Source organism: Syngnathus floridae, chromosome 1 (assembly GCF_059516105.1).
Source record: "Syngnathus floridae isolate MCC-2025c chromosome 1, RoL_Sflo_1.0, whole genome shotgun sequence".
In the NCBI taxonomy this organism is placed as follows: domain Eukaryota; kingdom Metazoa; phylum Chordata; class Actinopteri; order Syngnathiformes; family Syngnathidae; genus Syngnathus; species Syngnathus floridae.
Genome location: NC_142413.1, coordinates 17,009,652 through 17,032,448, shown reverse-complemented (window position 1 = coordinate 17,032,448; position 22,797 = coordinate 17,009,652). Strand labels below are relative to the sequence as shown.

Sequence of the window (22,797 nt, the reverse complement as noted above, 5' to 3'; positions counted from 1 at the left end):
AGACTTAAAGTAGTGAGAATGAGCCTGTATTGTCTGAAAGGATTTTACCAACCTCTAGCGTTGATCATTGGGAACTACAAGTCAGATTATTTGGGTAAATTGTCTAATGATTGAGACGTGAGTGAAATACAGTGTTGTCTGGAATGAAATCAAATGTATTTAGTTGTCTCTGCATTTGCAATGCTTTAATAACATTTTCCTCATGCAGGAAACCAAGAGGGTGACGTTCTTTCCCACCAGGGCTTGAGTGCAAAAGAAACAAAACAAGGTATCTCTGATACATTTTTCACAAAGTAAAGACAAATTCGCATTTGACAGATCGTGACTAGCGATTATTATATGTTTGTCCATATGTATAGATGGCGGATGAAGAAGAAACAAGGGAAGTGCTCTTTCCAGACTGGGAGGGTCCAGATAAAACTGGCCTGACGATTGAACAGACAAGTGAAGGAGAGATCTTTGTAAAAGAAGTGAAAGGAGAGTCACCAGCAGCACGATCTGGAAAAGTCTATGAAGGTAGTTTTTCGTCTTGTTTTCTTTTATTCTTTTCTTTTGTTTTTCTAGTAAATTGCTACCAAACGTAGTTTATTAATTGTTCTTACTGAACCTCGTGCAACTTATTTTAATAGGTGACCAGATTGTGGGTGCTACAATCTATTTTGACAAAATGAGCTCAGAAGAAACATCTGAGCTGCTGAAGACACTGAACCGTCACAAGGTTGGATTGAAACTACAAAATAAAGACAAATCCCCATGCTGCTCTCCCCTGAGCACACCATGTCGTTCTCCATTGGGTACTTTGACATGGGAGGGGAAGTTAGGAAGCACCAGTCCAGACATCCTCCTCGTAAGTCTTGCTTTGCTCTTATGTAATCAGCACATAGGTACTATTCCAATGCTGCATGCCTTCTGTTTTTCTCTGATCAGAGTGGGGATGATGAGGACTACAAAAGGATTTACACAAGGAAGATCAAACCAAGACTCAAGTCTGAAGACCTTGCCGAAGGAGTTGATGTGCGCACGGAGCGGCATAGCAGCACAAGTAGCGATGGCAGCACAATTACAACTGTAACCCGTCGCATCACCACCTACACCGTGGATATGCCGAGTGGCATAAGTGAGCAACTTGAGCTTTCAAGCTCAGATTTCAAGGGGCAAAATCCAGATGCAGAGGATGGCTCAGTCGGAATAAAAATCTCACATGGCAGCCCTTCAGGTAAAGTGGGAGCTGAAGGAGGAGTTTTTGACTTGGGCAATGTCTCTTACAAGCTAAGAGAAAGTTCAAACACTGGTAGTAGGCATGTTTCAATGGGAGGGACAGGAGGTAGCAAAGAATTTACAACAGATAATGACAACGAAGGGTCAATTTGTGTGTCTGTACCAGGAAAAGGAAAGCAGATTTTTGTGACATCCATAGATAAAATACAAGAGGGTGAAGGAACAAAGGTAAAGTTACCTGAAATTACCATTAGTGACAAACATGCGAAGGAATCCAGCTCCATTCATATTCCAAACATCTCCCTGAGTGGAGGTTTTACAGATGCTGAAAGTGAATCGAAACGTCCTTCTGCAAATACTAACATCAGCATTCAAACAAAAAAGTATCATGTTCACAGCCCAGACGTAACTCTTAAGCAGAACGAAGGGGATTTCAAAATGCCTCAAATAAATATAACATCACATGTACCAGAAGGTTCAAATTTTGATGTGAAAACTCAGGAAATTGAGATTAATCAGGCAAGTCCACAAATAAAAGGAAAAAAGAACGCGTCAACCCCAAAGATGGATGGGAATGTAAAAATACAAGATGTGGTAATCCAGACTCCTGAGATAAACACTCAAGAACTAAAGGGCACAAAGATTAGTAAATATATTCCCAAATCTGACATATCAGGCCCGAGTATTACAATGCCAAATGTGCAATTGGATCTCAAAGGCCCACAAATCAAAGGAGACAAAGATCTGTCATTACAGAGTCTTGAACAAAATATAAAAGCCAAAGAACAGGACCCTGACATTAACATAAACTTGAGAAAGACTGGTATTGATGTCAAGATTCCCGAGATGGACGTTCAAGGCCCAGATTTCACAGCACCAAAAATTTCAGGTCCACATATCTCCATTCCAGATTTGACTCTTAAAGGCTCTAAAGTTATAGGTACAGATGGAGAAATTAAAGCACCTAAAATTGCTATCAAAGACCCAAAAGTTGATATCAAGGTTTCTCCAGGTGGCAAAGGTCCAAAGCTGGAGGCTCCTAATGTTGACATAAACCTCCCCAATGCCAATATTGATGTCAATGTCCCTGAAGTTGATGTCAATCTCTCAAAAACTGATGTACACATCAAGGGTCCAGATCTCGATGTTGAAGTACCAGAAGTTGACATTGGCAGTCCAGGTTGGAACATCAAAGGACCTAAAGTGAAGATGCCAAAAATCTCAGGCACGAATATCAACATGCCGAAATTGGATTTGAATGTAAAAGGTCCTCAGGTCAAAGGTGATGTTAATATTTCAGGACCAAATATTGAGGGAGGGATTGAATTACCGGAAGGAGACATTAAAGGCCCCAAAATTGACATTAAGGGCCCCAAGACTGGAATTGAAATGCCAAAAATTGGTATGCCGAAATTTGACATTAAAGGTCCCAAACTGGAGGGTTCTGATGTTTACGTAGACCTACCCAAGACCAATATTGACATTAGGGTCCCGAAATGTGATGTCAGTCTCCCAAAAACTGATGGAGACATCAAGGGTCAAGATCTCAATGTTGAAGTACCAGATGTTGATATTGGCAGTCCAGGTTGGAACATCAAGGGACCTAAAGTGAAGACAACAAAAATCTCAGGTCCGAATATAAACGTGCCAAATCTGGATTTACATGTTAAAAGTCCTCAAATGAAGGGTGACATTGATGTTTCACTGCCAAATATTGAGGGAGGTATTGAATTGCCGGAAGGCAACGTTAAAGGCTCCAAAGTTGAAATTAAGGGCCACAAAACTGGATTTACAATGCCCAAAATACAAATGCCAGAATTTGGCTTTAAAGGTCCAAAGCTAGAGGGTCCTGATGTTGACATCAACCTTCCCAAGGCCAATATTGATGTCAGTGTCCCTGATGTTGATGTCAGTCTCCCCAAAACTGACGTAGAAATCAAGGGGCCAGATGTAGATGTTGAAGTACCAGATGTGGACATTGGCAGTCCCGGTTGGACGATCAAGGGACCAAAAATGAAGATGCCCAAAATCTCAGGCACAAATATCAGTGTGCCAAATTTGGATTTCAAAATGAAAGGACCTAAAGTCAAAGGTGATGTTGATGTTTCAGTACCAAATATTGAGGGAGGTATTGAATTGCCAGAGGGAGAAATCAAAGGTCCCAAAGTTGACATTAAAGGCCCCAAAACTGGATTTACAATGCCCAAAATACAAATGCCAGAATTTGGTTTTAAAGGTGGGTTGGAGGGCCATGACGTTGACATTGGCCTTCCCAAGACTAATATTGACATAAAGGTCCCTGATGTCGATGTCAGTCTCCCCAAAACAGACGTAGACAGCTCGGGTCCAGATCTCGATATTAAAGTACCAGACGTTAACATTGGCAGTCCAGGTTGGAATATCAAGGGACCTAAAGTAAAGATGCCAAAAATCTCAGGCCCAAACATCACCATGCCAAGTCTAGCTCTTAATATGAAAGGTCCTGAAGTTAAAGGTGATGTTTCAGTACCAAATATTGAGGGAGGTCTTGAATTGCCAGAAGCTGACATTAAAGGGCCCAAAGTTGACATTAAGGGCCCTAAAACTGGATTTGAAATGCCCAAAATACAAATGCCAGACTTTGGCTTTAAAGGTCCCAAACTGGAGGGTCCTGACATTGATATCAACCTTCCCAAGGCAAATGTTGATGTCAGTGTCCCTAAAGTTGATGTCAGTCTACCCAAAGTTGACGTAGACATGAAGGGGCCTGATGTAGATGTTGAAGTACCGGATGTGGACATTGGCAGTCCCGGTTGGAAGCTCAAGGGACCAAAAATGAAAATGCCAAAAATCTCAGGCCCAAATATCAATATGCCAAATTTGGATTTCAAAACAAAAGGACCTAAACTCAAAGCTGATGTTGATGTTTCAGTACCAAATATTGAGGGAGGTATTGAATTGCCGGAAGGAGACATTAAAGGCCCCAAAACTGGATTTACAATGCCCAAAATAGAAATGCCAGAATTTGGTTTGAAAGGTCCAAAACTGGAGGGTCCTGACGTTGACATCAACCTTCCCAAGGCCAATATTGATGTCAAAGTCCCTGATGTTGATGTCAGTCTCCCCAAAGCTGATGTTGAAATCAAGGGGCGTGATGTAGATGTTGAAATACCAGATGTGGACATTGGCAGTGCCGGTTGGAAGATCAAGGGACCCAAAATGAAAATGCCAAAAATCTCAGGCCCAAATATCAATATGCCAAATTTGGATTTCAAAATGAAAGGACCGAAAGTCAAAGGTGATGTTGATGTTTCAGTACCGAACATTGAGGGAGGTATTGAATTGCCGGAAGGAGACATTAAAGGCCCCAAAATTGACATTAAGGGCCCCAAAACTGGATTTACAATGCCCAAAATACAAATGCCAGAATTTGGCTTTAAAGGTCCAAACCTAGAGGGTCCAGACATCGACATCAACCTTCCCAAGGCCAATATTGATGTCAGCGTCCCTGATGTTGATGTCAGTCTCCCCAAAGCAGATGTTGAAATCAAGGGGCCAGATGTAGATTTTGAAGTACCAGATGTGGACATTGGCAGTCCCGGTTGGAACATCAAAGGACCAAAAATGAAGATGCCCAAAATCTCTGGCCCAAATATCAATATGCCAAATTTGGATTTCAAAATGAAAGGACGTAAAGTCAAAGGTGATGTTGATGTTTCAGTACCAAATATTGAGGGAGGTATTGAATTGCCAGAAGGAGACATCAAAGGTCCCAAAATTGACATTAAAGGCCCCAAAACTGGATTTACAATGCCCAAAATACAAATGCCAGAATTTGGCTTTAAAGGTCCCAAACTGGAGGGTCCTGACATTGACATCAACCTTCCCAAGGCCAATATTGATGTCAGCGTCCCTGATGTTGATGTCAGTCTCCCCAAAACTGACATAGACATCAAGGGGCCGGATGTAGATGTTGAAGTACCAGATGTGGACATGGGCAGTCCCGGTTGGAAGATCAAGGGACCAAAAATGAAGATGCCAAAAATCTCAGGCCCAAATATCAACATGCCAAATTTGGATTTTAAAATGAAAGGACCGAAAGTCAAAGGTGATGTTGATGTTTCAGTACCAAATATTGAGGGAGGTATTGAATTGCCAGAAGGAGACATCAAAGGTCCCAAAGTTGACATTAAAGGCCCCAAAACTGGATTTACAATGCCCAAAATACAAATGCCAGAATTTGGCTTTAAAGGTACCAAACTGGAGGATCCTGACGTTGATATCAACCTTCCCAAGGCTAATATTGATGTCAAGGTCCCTGATGTTGATGTCAGTCTTCCCAAAGCTGACATTGACATCAAGGGGCCTGATGTAGATGTTGAAATACCAGATGTGGACATTGGCAGTGCCGGTTGGAAGATCAAGGGACCGAAAATGAAGATGCCCAAAATCTCAGGCCCAAATATCAACATGCCAAATTTGGATTTTAAAATGAAAGGACCTAAAGTCAAAAGTGACGTTGATGTTTCAGTACCAAATATTGAGGGAGGTATTGAAATGCCGGAAGGAGACATTAAAGGCCCCAAAATTGACATTAAGGGCCCCAAAACTGGATTTACAATGCCGAAAATACAAATGCCAGATTTTGGCTTTAAAGGTCCAAAACTGGAGGGTCCTGACATCGACATCAACCTTCCCAAGGCCAATATTGATGTCAGCGTTCCTGATGTTGATGTCAGTCTCCCCAAAGGTGACCTAGACATGAGGGGGCCAGATGTAAATGTCGAAGTACCAGATGTGGACATTGGCAGTCCCGGTTGGAACATCAAAGGACCAAAAATGAAGATGCCCAAAATCTCAGGCCCAAATATCAACATGCCTGAAGTTGATTTCCATCTGAAAGGCCCTAAAGTCAAAGGTGATGTTTCAGTCCCAAATGTTGAGGGGGGTATTGAATTGCCGGAAGGAGACATTAAAGGTCCCAAAATTGACATTAAGGGCCCCAAAACTGGATTTACAATGCCCAAAATACAAATGCCAGATTTTGGCTTCAAAGGTCCAAACCTGGAGGGTCCTGACATCGACATCAACCTTCCCAAAGGCAATATTGATGTCAGCGTCCCTGATGTTGATGTGAGTCTCCCCAAAGCCGACGTAGACATCAAGGGGCCAAACATAGATGTTGAAGTACCAGATGTGGACATTGGCAGTCCCGGTTGGAAGATCAAGGGACCAAAAATGAAGATGCCAAAAATCTCAGGCCCAAATATTAATCTGCCAAATTTGGATTTCAAAATGAAAGGACCTAAAGTCAAAAGTGACGTTGATGTTTCAGGACCAAATATTGACGGAAGTATTGAATTGCCGGAAGGAGACATTAAAGGCCCCAAAATTGACATTAAGGGTCCCAAAACTGGATTTACTATGCCCAAAATACAAATGCCAGAATTTGGCTTTAAAGGTCCCAAACTGGAGGGTCCTGACATCGACATAAACCTTCCTAAAGGCAATATTGATGTCAGCGTCCCTGATGTTGATGTCAGTCTCCCCAAAGGTGACCTAGACATCAAAGGGCCAGATGTAGATGTTGAAATACCAGATGTGGACATTGGCAGTCCTGGTTGGAAGATCAAGGGACCAAAAATGAAGATGCCCAAAATCTCAGGCCCAAATATCAACATGCCTGAAGTGGATTTCCATCTGAAAGGCCCTAAAGTCAAAGGTGATGTTTCAGTCCCTAATATTGAGGGAGGTATTGAATTGCCAGAAGGAGACATTAAAGGCCCCAAAATTGACATTAAGGGCCCCAAAACTGGATTTACAATGCCCAAAATACATATGCCAGAATTTGGCTTTAAAGGTCCCAAACTGGAGGGTCCTGACATTGACATCAACCTTCCCAAGGCCAATATTGATGTCAGCGTCCCTGATGTTGATGTCAGTCTCCCCAAAGTTGACGTAGACATTAAGGGGCCAGATGTAGATGTTGAAGTACCAGATGTGGACATTGGCAGTCCTGGTTGGAAGATCAAGGGACCAAAAATGAAGATGCCCAAAATCTCAGGCCCAAATATCAACATGCCAAATTTGGATTTTAAAATGAAAGGACCTAAAGTCGAAGGTGATGTTTCAGTACCAAATATTGAGGCAGGTCTTGAATTGCCGGAAGCAGACATTAAAGGGCCCAAAGTTGACATTAAAGGCCCCAAAACTGGATTTGAAATGCCAAAAATCAGTATGCCAGAATTTGGCTTTAAAGGTCCAAAACTGGAGGGTCCTGATGTTGACATCAACCTTCCCAAGGCCAATATTGATGTAAAGGTCCCTAACCTTGATGTCAGTCTCCCCAAAGCTGACATTGACCTCAAGGGGCCGGATGTAGATGTCGAAGTACCAGATGTGGACATTGGGAGTCCCGGTTGGAAGATCAAGGGACCAAAAATGAAGATGCCCAAAATCTCAGGCCCAAATATACACATGCCTGAAGTGGATTTCCATCTGAAAGGCCCTAAAGTCAAAGGTGATGTTGATGTTTCAGCTCCAAATATTGAGGGAGGTATTGAAATGCCGGAGGGAGACATCAAAGGCCCCAAAATTGACATTAAGGGCCCCAAGACTGGATTTGAAATGCCAAAAATCAGTATGCCCAAATTTGGCTTCAAAGGTAACAAATTTGAGGGTCCTGATGTTGACGTAAACCTTCCGAAGACTAATCTTGAAGTTGAAATACCTGAGGTTGAACTCAAGAGCACAGAATTTGATGTAAATATCCCCAAAGCTGATTTGGATATCAAAGATTTAAATGTGGACATCAAAGGACCTGATTTTGAAATGAACAGCCCGAGTGGAAAGATAAAGGGACCGAAATTCAAACTGCCAAGCATCTCCATGCCTGATGTGGATTTCAATTTGAAAGGCTCTAAACTCAAAGGTGATATCGCAAATGTTGGAGATATTAAAGCTCCAGTAGTGGATATAAAACCCCTAAAAGTGGATGTTAAAGGCCCCAAAACTGGATTTGAAATGCCCAAAATAAAAATGCCAGAATTTGGCTTCAGACGTCCAAAGGTGGAGGGTCCTGACGTTGACATCAACCTACCGAAGGCCAATATTGATGTCAAGGTCCCTGATGTTGATGTGAGTCTCCCCAAAGCTGACGTAGACATCAAGGGTCCAGATTTAGATGTTGAAGTACCAGATGTTGACATTGGAACTCCAGGTTGGAAGATCAAGGGACCAAAAATGAAGATGCCAAGGATCTCCATGCCAGATGTGGATTTTCATCTGAAAGGCCATAAACCCAAAGCGGATGTTGATCTTTCAGTATCAAATATTAAGGGAGGTATTGAATTGCCAGAAGGAGACATTAAAGGCCCCAAAGTTGATATCAAGGGCCCCAAAACTGGATTTGAAATGCCAAAAATGCGAATGCCAGAATTTGGCTTTAAAGGTCCTAAACTGGAGGGTCCTGACATTGACATCAACCTTCCTAAGGCCAATATTGATGTCAGCGTCCCTGATGTTGATGTCAGTCTCCCCAAAACTGACATAGATATAAAAGGGCCGGATGTTGATATCGAAGTACCAGATGTGAACATTGGCAGTCCCGGTTGGAACATCAAAGGACCAAAAATGAAGATGCCCAAAATCTCAGGCCCCAATATCCACATGCCAAATTTGGATTTCAAAATGAAAGGACCTAAAGTCAAAGGTGATGTTGATGTTTCAGTACCAAATATTGAGGGAGGTATTGAAATGCCTGAAGGAGACATTAAAGGCCCCAAAATTGACATTAAGGGCCCTAAAACTGGATTTACAATGCCCAAAATACAAATGCCAGAATTTGGCTTTAAAGGTCCCAAACTGGAGGGTCCTGACATCGACATCAACCTTCCCAAGGCCAATATTGATGTCAGCGTCCCTGATGTTGATGTCAGTCTCCCCAAAACTGACCTAGACATCAAGGGGCCAGATGTGGATTTTGAAGTACCAGATGTGGACATTGGCAGTCCCGGTTGGAAGATCAAAGGACCAAAAATGAAGATGCCCAAAATTTCAGGCCCAAATATCAACATGCCTGAAGTGGATTTCCATCTGAAAGGCCCTAAAGTCAAAGGTGATGTTGATGTTTCAGTACCAAATATTGAGGGAGGTATTGAATTGCCAGAAGGAGACATTAAAGGCCCCAAAGTTGACATTAAGGGCCCCAAAACTGGATTTGAAATGCCAAAAATACGAATGCCGGATTTTGGCTTTAAAGGTCCAAAATTGGAGGGTCCTGACATCGACATCAACCTTCCCAAAGGAGACATTGATGTCAGCGTCCCTGATGTTGATGTCAGTCTCCCCAAAGCTGACATTGACATCAAGGGGCCAGATGTAAATATCGAAGTACCAGATGTGAACATTGGCAGTCCCGGTTGGAACATCAAAGGACCAAAAATGAAGATGCCCAAAATCTCAGGCCCAAATATCCACATGCCAAATTTGGATTTCAAAATGAAAGGACCTAAAGTCAAAGGTGATGTTGATGTTTCAGTACCAAATATTGAGGGAGGTATTGAAATGCCGGAAGGAGACATTAAAGGCCCCAAAATTGACATAAAGGGCCCCAAAACTGGATTTACAATGCCCAAAATACAAATGCCAGACTTTGGCTTTAAAGGTCCAAAACTGGAGGGTCCTGACATTGACATCAACCTTCCCAAGGCCAATATTGATGTCAGCGTCCCTGATGTTGATGTCAGTCTCCCCAAAGCTGACCTAGACATCAAGGGGCCAGATGTAGATTTTGGAGTACCAGATGTGGACATTGGCAGTCCCGGCTGGAACATCAAAGGACCCAAAATGAAGATGCCCAAAATTTCAGGCCCAAATATCAACATGCCTGAAGTGGATTTCCATCTGAAAGGCCCTAAAGTCAAAGGTGATGTTGATGTTTCAGTACCAAATATTGAGGGAGCTATTGAATTGCCAGAAGGAGACATTAAAGGCCCCAAAGTTGACATTAAGGGCCCCAAAACTGGATTTGAAATGCCAAAAATACGAATGCCGGATTTTGGCTTTAAAGGTCCAAAATTAGAGGGTCCTGACATCGACATCAACATTCCCAAAGGCAATATTGATGTCAGCGTCCCTGATGTTGATGTCAGTCTCCCCAAAGCTGACATTGACATCAAGGGGCCAGATGTAAATGTCGAAGTACCAGATGTGAACATTGGCAGTCCCGGTTGGAACATCAAAGGACCAAAAATGAAGATGCCCAAAATCTCAGGCCCCAATATCCACATGCCAAATTTGGATTTCAAAATGAAAGGACCTAAAGTCAAAGGTGATGTTGATGTTTCAGTACCAAATATTGAGGGAGGTATTGAAATGCCAGAAGGAGACATTAAAGGCCCCAAAATTGACATTAAGAGCCCCAAAACTGGATTTACAATGCCCAAAATACAAATGCCAGAATTTGGCTTTAAAGGTCCCAAACTGGAGGGTCCTGACATTGACATCAACCTTCCCAAGGCCAATATTGATGTCACTGTCCCTGATGTTGATGTCAGTCTCCCCAAAACTGACATAGACGTCAAGGGGCCAGATCTAAATGTTGAAGTGCCAGATGTGGACATTGGCAGTCCTGGTTGGAAGATCAAGGGACCAAAAATGAAAATGCCCAAAATCTCAGGCCCAAATATCAACATGCCTGAAGTGGATTTCCATTTGAAAGGCCCTAAAGTCAAAGGTGATGTTGATGTTTCCGTACCAAATCTTGAGGCAGGTATTGAATTGCCAGAAGGAGACATCAAAGGCCCCAAAGTTGATATCAAGGGCCCCAAAACTGGATTTGAAATGCCAAAAATGCGAATGCCAGAATTTGGGTTTAAAGGTCCAAAATTGGAGGGTCCTGACGTTGACATCAACCTTCCAAAGGCCAATATTGACGTTAACATCCCTAAGGTTGACGTCAGCCTCCCCAAAACTGATATAGACATCAAGGGGCCAGATGTAGATGTTGAAATACCAGATGTGGACATTGGCAGTCCTGGTTGGAAGATCAAGGGACCCAAAATGAAAATGCCAAAAATCTCAGGCCCAAATATCAACATGCCAAATTTGGATTTTAAAATGAAAGGACCTAAAGTCAAAAGTGACGTTGATGTTTCAGTACCAAATATTGAGGGAGGTATTGAAATGCCGGAAGGAGACATTAAAGGCCCCAAAATTGACATTAAGGGCCCCAAAACTGGATTTACAATGCCCAAAATACAAATGCCAGAATTTGGCTTTAAAGGTCCAAAATTGGAGGGTCCTGACGTTGACATCAACCTTCCAAAGGCCAATATTGACGTTAACATCCCTAAGGTTGACGTCAGCCTCCCCAAAACTGATATAGACATCAAGGGGCCAGATGTAGATGTTGAAATACCAGATGTGGACATTGGCAGTCCTGGTTGGAAGATCAAGGGACCCAAAATGAAAATGCCAAAAATCTCAGGCCCAAATATCAGCATGCCAAATTTGGATTTTAAAATGAAAGGACCTAAAGTCAAAAGTGACGTTGATGTTTCAGTACCAAATATTGAGGGAGGTATTGAAATGCCGGAAGGAGACATTAAAGGCCCCAAAATTGACATTAAGGGCCCCAAAACTGGATTTACAATGCCCAAAATACAAATGCCAGAATTTGGCTTTAAAGGTTCCAAACTGGAGGGTCCTGACGTTGATATCAACCTTCCCAAGGCCAATATTGATGTCAAGGTCCCTGATGTCAATGTCAGTCTCCCCAAAGGTGACCTAGACATCAAGGGTCCAGATGTAGATGTTGAAATACCAGATGTGGACATTGGCAGTCCCGGCTGGAAGATCAAGGGACCAAAAATGAAGATGCCCAAAATCTCAGGCCCTAATATCAGCATGCCTGAAGTGGATTTCCATCTGAAAGGCCCTAAAGTCAAAGGTGATGTTTCAGTCCCTAATATTGAGGGAGGTATTGAATTGCCGGAAGGAGACATTAAAGGCCCCAAAGTTGACATTAAGGGCCCCAAAACTGGATTTGAAATGCCAAAAATCAGTATGCCAGAATTTGGCTTTAAAGGTCCAAAACTAGAGGGTCCTGATGTTGACATCAACCTTCCCAAGGCCAATATTGATGTCAGCGTCCCCGATGTTGATGTCAGTCTCCCCAAAGCTGACGTAGACATCAAGGGGCCAGATGTAAATGTTGAAGTACCAGATGTGGACATTGGCAGTCCTGGTTGGAAGATCAAGGGACCAAAAATGAAGATGCCCAAAATCTCAGGACCAAATATTTCTATGCCTGATGTGGATTTCCACCTTAAAGGTCATAAACTTAAAGGTGATGATGTAACATTACCCCATATCGAGGGAGAAATAAAAACTCCAGGCATTGAAATTAAAGGTCCCAAAGTTGACATTAAGAGTCCAAAGAGTGGTTTTGGATTACCAAAGTTTAAAATGCCAGACTTCGGCTTTAAATCTAAAAAATTGGAAAGCCCTGACATTGAAATAAAACCCCCAAAGGCTAATATTGACATCAAGGGTGTTGGTATGGAAACTCAAGGGCCTGAAATGAATGTCAGCCTTCCAAAAGCTGATTTGAAACTTAAGGATGTTGGACTGGACATCAAAGGACCACATGTTGATATTGAAAGTCCCACTGGCAATATAAAAGGACCGAAGTTCCAGATGCCAAAAATCTCAGGACCAAGCATCTCCATGCCTGATGTAGATTTCCAAATTAAAGGCTCTAAATTGAAAGGTGACATTGACGTGTCAGTACCAAATATGAAGGGCGATGTTAACGTTCCGGAAGCGGGTGTCAAAGGCCCCAAAGTTGACATTAAAGGCCCCAAGACTGGATTTGAAATGCCAAAAATTAGTATGCCAGATTTTCGTTTGAAAGGTCCAAAACTGGAGGGTCCTGACGTTGACATAAACCTTCCCAAGGCCAATATTGATGTCAAGGTCCCTGATGTTGATGTCAGTCTCCCCAAAGCTGACCTAGACATCAAGGGGTCAGATATAGATGTTGAAGTACCAGATGTGGACATTGGCAGTCCCGGTTGGAAGATAAAGGGACCAAAAATGAAGATGCCCAAAATCTCAGGCCCAAATATCAACATGCCTGAAGTGGATTTCCATCTCAAAGGCCCTAAAGTCAAAGGAGATATTGATGTTTCAGTACCAAATATTGAGGGAGCTATTGAATTGCCAGAAGGAGACATTAAAGGCCCCAAAATTGACATTAAGGGCCCCAAAACTGGATTTACAATGCCCAAAATACAAATGCCAGAATTTGGCTTTAAAGGTCCCAAACTGGAGGGTCCTGACATTGACATCAACCTTCCCAAGGCCAATATTGATGTCAGCGTCCCTGATGTTGATGTCAGTCTCCCCAAAACTGACATAGACATCAAGGGGCCGGATTTAGATGTTGAAGTACCAGATGTGGACATGGGCAGTCCCGGTTGGAAGATCAAGGGACCAAAAATGAAGATGCCCAAAATCTCAGGCCCAAATATCAACATGCCAAATTTGGATTTTAAAATGAAAGGACCTAAAGTCAAAGGTGATGTTGATGTTTCAGTACCAAATATTGAAGGAGGTATTGAAATGCCGGAAGGAGAGATTAAAGGCCCCAAAATTGACATTAAAGGCCCCAAAACTGGATTTACAATGCCCAAAATACAAATGCCAGAATTTGGCTTTAAAGGTCCCAAACTGGAGGGTCCTGACATTGACATCAACCTTCCCAAGGCCAATATTGATGTCAGCGTCCCTGATGTTGATGTCACTCTCCCCAAAACTGACATAGACATCAAGGGGCCGGATGTAGATGTTGAAATACCAGATGTGGACATTGGCAGTCCCGGTTGGAAGATCAAGGGACCAAAAATGAAGATGCCAAAAATCTCAGGCCCAAATATCAACATGCCAAATTTGGATTTTAAAATGAAAGGACCGAAAGTCAAAGGTGATGTTGATGTTTCAGTACCAAATATTGAGGGAGGTATTGAATTGCCGGAAGGAGACATTAAAGGCCCCAAAATTGACATTAAGGGCCCCAAAACTGGATTTACAATGCCCAAAATACAAATGCCAGAATTTGGTTTTAAAGGTCCACAACTGGAGGGTCCTGACATCGACATCAACCTTCCCAAGGCCAATATTGATGTCAAAGTCCCTGATGTTGACGTCAGTCTCCCCAAAGCTGATGTTGAAATCAAGGGGCCAGATGTAGATGTTGAATTACCAGATGTTGATATTGGCAGTCCTGGTTGGAATATAAAGGGACCTAAAATGAAAATGCCAAAAATCTCAGGCCCAAATATCAATATGCCAAATTTGGATTTCAAAATGAAAGGACCTAAAGTCAAAGGTGATGTTGATGTTTCAGTACCAAATATTGAGGGAGGTATTGAAATGCCGGAAGGAGACATTAAAGGCCCCAAAATTGACATTAAGGGCCCCAAAACTGGATTTACAATGCCCAAAATACATATGCCAGAATTTGGATTTAAAGGCCCCAAACTGGAGGGTCCTGACATTGACATCAACCTTCCAAAGGCCAATATTGATGTCAGCGTCCCTGATGTTGATGTCAGTCTCCCCAAAGCTGACCTAGACATCAAGGGGCCGGATGTAGATGTTGAAATACCAGATGTGGACATTGGCAGTCCCGGTTGGAAGATCAAGGGACCTAAAATGAAGATGCCCAAAATCTCAGGCCCAAATATCAACATGCCAAATTTGGATTTTAAAATGAAAGGACCGAAAGTCAAAGGTGATGTTGATGTTTCAGTACCAAATATTGAGGGAGGTCTTGAATTGCCAGACGCAGACATTAAAGGGCCCAAAGTTGACATTAAGGGCCCCAAAACTGGATTTGAAATGCCCAAAATACAAATGCCAGACTTTGGCTTTAAAGGTCCCAAATTGGAAGGTCCTGACATTGACATCAACCTTCCCAAGGCCAGTATTGATGTCAACGTCCCTAATGTTGATGTCAGTCTACCCAAAGTTGACGTAGACATGAAGGGGCCAGATGTAGATGTTGAAGTACCAGATGTGGACATTGGCAGTCCCGGTTGGAAGCTCAAGGGACCAAAAATGAAGATGCCCAAAATCTCAGGCCCAAATATCAATATGCCAAATTTGGATTTCAAAATGAAAGGACCTAAAGTCAAAGGTGATGTTGATATTTCAGTACCAAATATTGAGGGAGGTATCGAATTGCCAGAAGGAGACATTAAAGGCCCCAAAATTGACATTAAGGGCCCTAAAACTGGATTTACAATGCCCAAAATACAAATGCCAGAATTTGGTTTTAAAGGTCCAAAACTGGAGGGTCCTGACGTTGATATCAACCTTCCCAAGGCCAATATTGATGTCAACGTCCCTAACGTTGATGTCAGTCTACCCAAAGTTGACGTAGACATTAAGGGGCCAGATGTAGATGTTGAAGTACCAGATGTGGAAATTGGCAGTCCCGGCTGGAAGCTTAAGGGACCAAAAATGAAGATGCCCAAAATCTCAGGCCCAAATATCAATATGCCAAATTTGGATTTCAAAATGAAAGGACCTAAAGTCAAAGGTGATGTTGATGTTTCAGTACCAAATATTGAAGGAGGTATTGAATTGCCGGAAGGAGACATTAAGGGCCCCAAAATTGACATTAAGGGCCCCAAAACTGGATTTGAAATGCCCAAAATACAAATGCCAGACTTTGGCTTTAAAGGCCCCAAACTGGAGGGTCCTGACGTTGACATCAACCTTCCCAAGGCCAATATTGATGTCAGTCTCCCTAAAGCTAACGTAGACGTCAAGGGTCCAGATCTGGATGTTGAAGTACCAGATGTTGACATTGGCAGTCCTGGTTGGAAGATTAAGGGACCTAAATTTAAGATGCCAAAAATCTCAGGCCCTAACATTACTATGCCAAATCTGGGTTTCAATGTCAAAGACCAGGAGCTTCAAGGTGATGTTGATGTTTCAATGCCAAATATCGAGGGAGATACTAAAGTACCAGACATTAAAGGAGGCTTGAACGTTGATGTTAAAGGGCCTGGATTTGAATTACCTAAAATGAAAATACCGCAATTTGGTTTCAAAGGACCAAAGCTTGAAGGTGATGTCCAGGTTCCTGGGATTGATAGTCAAGCGCCACACATTGATGTTGGGCTTCCCAAAGTTGACTTGGATATTAAAGGCATGAAAGTCGATATTGAAGGCCCAGATGTTGACATTGATAGCCCCAGTGCAAAGATCAAGGGGCAGAAATTCAAGATGCCAAAAGTCTCAGGACCTAACATTAACATGCCAAGTCTGGATTTATCTTTGAAAGCCCCTCATCTTAAAAGTGATATAGATATGTCAGTACCAAACATTGAGGGAGATATAAATCCATCAAAACTGGAAATTACAAGTCCCAAAATTGACATTCAGGGTCCGAAAAGTGGATTTGCATTACCAAAATTAGAAATGCCAGAATTTGGGTTCAAAGGTCACAATGTAGCGGATCCTCAAGTTGACATAAACCTCCCCAAATTTCAGGGTGACCTCGAAGGAAACATCCATTTGCCAAAAGCTGAGCTTGATGTGCATGATGTTACTGTTGATGTTCCAGGCTTCAGCACTAAAAAATCTAAATTCAAAATGCCCAAATTTGGTTTCAGGGGCCCAAAGGTAAAGAACCCAGAAATTGATTTGAAACAGACACACGGAAATATCAACATCAAAGGAAAGACTGGTAGTATTGAGGGATTGGATGCAGACATGGATGTAACAGGCCCCAAAATAAAAGGATCCAAATTTAAAATGCCAAAATTTGGTTTTAAGGTCCCTAAAGTGGAAATTCCAGGAGCTGATCTTAATATGAGTAAGGCCAGTGGAGAAATACAATTTCCAGATGTTGACATTGAAGGACCCGAAATAAAAAGTGGAGATGCTGATGTAAAAATCAAAGGAGGAAAGCTCAAAATGCCATCTCTTTCAGGAACAAAATTTTCTCTTCCTGATGTTGATTTTGGTCTTGAAAGTCCAAAGGTCAATGTTAATCCAGACATGTCACTTCCGAAGGCTGACATAGATTTAAAAGTACCAAGCGCTAAACTCAAAGGTGATGTAGATTTGTCAGTACCCAATTTTGAGGCGGATATTGACATCCAAGATTCAAATGTTAAGGGTGGATTTGAAATTCCTAGATTAAAAATGCCACAATTTGGCTTCAAAGGTCCCAATCTGGAGGGCCCTGATGTTGATTTAAACATTCCCAAGGCCAATATTGATGTCAAAGGCCCTGAAGTTGAACTCCAAAACCCAGAAGTAGATGTCAGTCTCCCCAAAGCTAATTTCGACATTAAGGGTCCAAAATTCGGTTTGCCCAAAATCACAGGTCCGAATATCAACATGCCAAAGTTCAACGTAAAAGGTCCTAAATTTGAAGGTGATGTAAATATATCAGTGCCAAATATTGAGGGAGACATTGAAGCACCAAAATTTGGTGTCAAAAGCTCAAATCTTGACATTAAAGGGCCCAAGACTGGATTTGAATTACCAAAATTCAGTATGCCAGAGTTAGGCTTTAAAGATCCAAACCTGGAGGGCCCTGACATTGACATCAAACTTCCCAAGGCTAATATTGACATCAAAGTCCCTGAAGTTGATCTCCAAGGGCCAGAAGTTGGAGTAAATCTCCCCAAAGCAGGTTTGAACGTAAAGGGCCCAACATTGGAAAGTGAAGTACCGGATGTTAACATTGACAGTCCAAGTGGAAAGATCAAAGGTACTATAGGTGGATTTGAAATTCCTAGATTAAAAATGCCACAGTTTGGCTTCGCAGGTCCAAAACTGGAGGGCCCTGACATTGATGTCAACCTTCCCAAAGCTAATATTGATGTCCAAGCCCCCGAGTTTGGCTTGAAAGGTCATGTTGAAGGACCAGATGTTGACATTGATACCGCCAGTGGTAAGATCAAGGGACCAAAATTGAAGATGCCCAAAATCTCAGGCCCAAACATCTCCATGCCAAAAGGTAATTTAACTTCTGACCTAAAAGGTGACATTGATATGTCAGCATCAAATTTTGATGGCAAAATCAAGGCACCCCAATTGGATATCAATGTTCCAAAAGTCAAGGGTCCAACAGGTGCATTTGAGAGTTCAAACATGAAAGGTGATTTGTCATATCCTGATATAGATGTCAGCATAAAGGGGAAGAGGGGTAAATTTAAACTTCCTAAAGTGACAGGAAAGGCAAAAAAGCCAGATTTTGACACAGAGACACCATCAATTGATGTAACAGCTGGAACATCGGATATTAATGTCCAAAGATCAAAAGTGAAAAAGCCCATGTTTGGTAAACTTCAATTTCCTGACGTAGAACTTGACATCAAATCCCCAAAACTCAAAGGTGACGGATCTTTATCTGAGGAATTGAAATCCCCTACTGTAGAGTTTGAGGGTTCTGCTACCAGTAGTTCAAATATCAGTTGCGAAGGCTTGGATGTGAAATTAAAGACTCCCCAGATCAAAATACCAGAAATCGAAATTTCTCCTGCTGGCGGCAAATTTAGAGGCCTTCAGTTTCCTGAAGGTACAGTAACATTTCCCAAGCTCAAGGTACCACAATTTGGTTTTAGCCTGCCCCAAATTGAGCGCCAGGAGGGTGATGGAAAGGTTGCGGCAAATGTTGCAGCCAGTGGAGAACTTCAGTGCTCACAGGATATTGCAGTTTCCAATCCAGAAATAAGGCAAAGTGAAGGAAAGATAAAGGTGAAGGTACCAAATTTCTTTGGCAAATCGAAAGCAAAGGGCAGGAGTGCAGGCGACCTTCGAGGAACAGACGTAAACCTGAGTACCGGTGGAAAAGGAGCGGTCTCTAAAGATTTCAGTGTACACAGTGGAGAAGGAAAATTACAATTTGAGGGTGATGCTGGACTCAGTGTTTCACCCAAAAGCAAGTCAGCGTCACTGGATCTTTTCAAGAAGTCAAGGCATCCGTCTCCCTCTTTGAGCGATGAGGGGGGGCTTGCAGTTGCTTCCCCTTCAGGGCACCTAGAAGCAGAGGGCAGTGATATTTCATTAGATCTAAGCGGAGCCAAAGTCAAAGGAAAGAAAGGCAAGTTGAAGTTTGGCACCTTTGGAGGTTTTGGTTCCAAGTCAAAGGGCTCGTATGAAGTGACGTATGGTGAAAGCAGTGAAGCAGGAGTGGAAAGTAGTGTAGGTGTGTCATTGGACACCCCAAAATCAAGATTGTCCTCATCATCCAGCAATGATAGTGCGTCAAAGGCTGCTCTCAAGTTCCCGAATATTGAACTGTCTGTATCACCAAAAAATTATTAAATTGACAATGACCTTAACTCCAGCTCCAAAAGACATTCTCTCCATACAGATATATGAGATACCAAACGTGTACTATTTTCAAACTTCAATTTGCTAATTAAGAGATTAAATGCAGCCATCTCATTTTTAAACTTACCAGTGATAGGCAGAAATGAGAGGGATACTTAAAGGCCCTATCAAACTGTAAATAAAATGTATTGTGATAAATATTGTTTTCCTGTACATAGTCAAAATCTATTGCGAATATACCATCTCAACAAATTTTCCACTTACCGGTATTATTTTGTCTTGCTTCATTCAATTAAATGTTCTTCATGAATGGTTGTGGTATAATTTTATGCAGGGTCTGTTTCGCTAAACAGACACAGTTGTTATTTTGAAGGAACGTAGTTTATACAGTTAAACACTATTATAAACAGTTTCCAGTTTTAGTCTGAAGCTTTCATTTGTGTATTATCAGTCATTTGTGCATTTTAAAGCTGGGCCTTCATAACATACTCTAAGTTTGGTGATGTTTTATAGATCTTAATTGCACAGATATGTCACTATGTTTAGAAGCTCATATCTTTTCAGCGCACCTTGTCATCCTTGAAAGACTGTCCACATTTGCTCTTCATCTGTTTTTTGTTTTTTTAAACCTGTTTATTGTACAGTTTGCCTGGTCAACCTTTACACCCTTCATACAACATTAAATGTCATCAATAATACATGTCATTGATGGTGTGTTAAGAAAAACTTTATTCAGAGAAATTTGATCCGATATGTGCAGACAGAGTGTGAATTGTGTTTTTCCTTTTGTGTGCATTCTGTCTGATAAACTAATTAAAATGTAAAGAATGTATGTTGTTGTCTTTCCTGAATTTCTTCCTTTGTTTCTTATGGCTCCATAAGGTTACCAACTGCTGCAGTGAGTCACTAACAAGGCGTAATTGATGTGTTAACTGCCATGTTGGTGTATAAGTCCAATTTTATGTGATCATGATAAAATGTGTTTTTTACAAAAATTCAAAAAGGATATATTGCTTTTAAAAAATGTGTATACAAAATCCTAACATACAGTACAAAGTTGTTTAATTGTTGCAGCAACTTCAATATTGCAGTGAAAGCAGTAGCAAATAAAACACAATCCACATACCAACCCTAAATTCGTTTTTAGAGTTGTAAATGGAAGTATCATTTTATCATAATTATTAATAATAACATTATCTCTTCAGTTGATGCCAATGGACTGACAAACTGTACCTGTTTGTAAAATTTGAACTACATCGTTTGAATTAATTTATTCAAAATGTCCAAGGAATGTTGTAGTAAATTATTCGTTTTGGATTAGAAATCACCAGGACAACCCTTTCCAAACTGTTTTCATTGGGTCTAAATAACAATGCTCATCCCAGACATTTGTGTGCTATGATTTGGAAATGTGCCCCCCGGTGGCAAAAACGTGGTATCTCTCTATAGTACACAACATTAGGCGCACTTGCGATAACTAATAAGAGCCAATACAAATAGTGTATTTGCAATTAATCCAGTGCCATTTAAGTGCAAAATACAACAGCAATTAACAAAAAACATAATCAAACAAAAAACACAACAGCAATTAAATAATCACAACAACAAAGAAGAAGCAATAAGGGAAAAAACACAATAACTAATAATACACAAAGATATCATCAAACTAAATAAGCAAAAACAAATAACTAAACACAACAGCACATTAATAAAAGCTACAGCAGATAATCACACGCAATGATATTTTCCTGCCCTCGGGAGGAATGTGGTGAGATCGCGCTCATTACTGATATGAAGAGAGGGACAGCTATAATTCAATAATCTGATTCTCTGTTGATGAGCCATAGCTGGGCGAACCTGCTTAAGGGTACATTGTACTGCTATCCTTGTCCCATTTTCTGTCTGGACGTCTGTTTGTATTCTCATTGGGATGACACCAAGACTCAGACCTGAGCTTCAAGAAGGGCACATAAAATGCACGGGGACCCTAATTAGTAATACCCTACAGTTGTCACTGTCATTCCCAGTCAAATATTCTTGCACAATGCACTGCTGGCAAATACGTATTTCCATTGACATTTGCAGTACATATACCAGTGGTTCTTAGGGTTTGGTGAGTCGGTCTCAGGGTTTCGTCAGAGGAGGTCCAAACAAACCTGATTTATCATGTAAATTCTGATTTGACAGTATGTAATTTGTTGTGAGTTCATGCATTGTGTTGGTTTTGTTCTTTGAACAAGGTGATGTTCATGCATGGCTCATTTTGTGCACCAGTAAGAAACATCTATGTCTTGAATTAAAAAAAAAAAAAAATCACTAACGAGGGGTTCGGTGAATTCGCATATGAAACTGGTGGGTTTCGGTACCTCCAACAAGGTTAAGAACCACTGACATATACAGTAAATAGATGACCCCACCTTTAGTATATTGTTTCCACATCTGTAGCTATTGGATGCAGGTAATGTGAAGCGATTTGTGAAGATGCCTCACTCACTTGCTGCTTGGAGATGTACTCTGTATCATCAAGCTAGAAGTCATAGGATTAATGCCTCAGGTCAGTGTACAAGACACTACTGGAGATATAAACAGAGGCTCAGAGGGGTTGAACTTTTTCCATTGCTGGTGCCTCCCTTAATGACCTCTTGCTAAACGTTAGGAAAGCAAGCCTTTTCGCTGTCTGTCTCATGTCTCAAAACACATTTATATATTTGTTGGCTATCAACTCAGCATGATACTTTGTATTGTTTTATTGTCTTTATATTATTAATTTATTGTTTTAACTATCTTTGTTTTCACGTTAGATTTTTCTGTACAGTACTTTCTATGCTGCGATGGTTGTTTTAGTGTTTGGTGAATGAAGTTAATTACGTTTAGCTGCGTGTTCAGTGAAAGAAGCATTAGACCTCAAATACAAGACAATCCTTGCATGATTCTTGTGACTCTATGGCCATGCAGAAAAAGGAAGGAACTGCTTCCTTTGAAAGAGGAAAGTGCCCCCCTTTCCTTTGTGGAGAGGCAAGCATTTGTGTGCTGTAAGAGAAGACAGCGAGTACCGTGCAGTTGTGATGGTATTGCATCTAAAAGTTTGTTTCAAACTTTGAATCCATTTTCAGGTAAGATAATATATTACTCGATAATAATTTCAGAGTTGACAGAACATATGGAGCATTTTTGTCATCAGTGCTGAGCCAAACATTGTTACTGTGTGTGGTTATGTACCTCTACCTTTTCACA

The 22,797-nt window shown here is 41.4% G+C and overlaps 1 protein-coding gene across 1 annotated transcript in view; it reads left to right on the top strand.

Annotated features, from left to right (window-relative positions):
• ahnak (AHNAK nucleoprotein) overlaps positions 1-20,395 on the top strand; it is a 31,284-nt gene extending 10,889 nt beyond the window's left edge. The window contains exons 3-6 of the mRNA XM_088379445.1: positions 209-268; positions 360-516; positions 630-847; positions 928-20,395. Coding sequence (XP_088235571.1) covers positions 360-516; positions 630-847; positions 928-19,554 — 19,002 coding nt within the window. The 5' untranslated portion in view covers positions 209-268 and the 3' untranslated portion in view covers positions 19,555-20,395. The remainder of the gene's footprint in view (positions 1-208; positions 269-359; positions 517-629; positions 848-927) is intronic.
• The last annotated feature ends 2,402 nt before the right edge of the window (positions 20,396-22,797 follow it).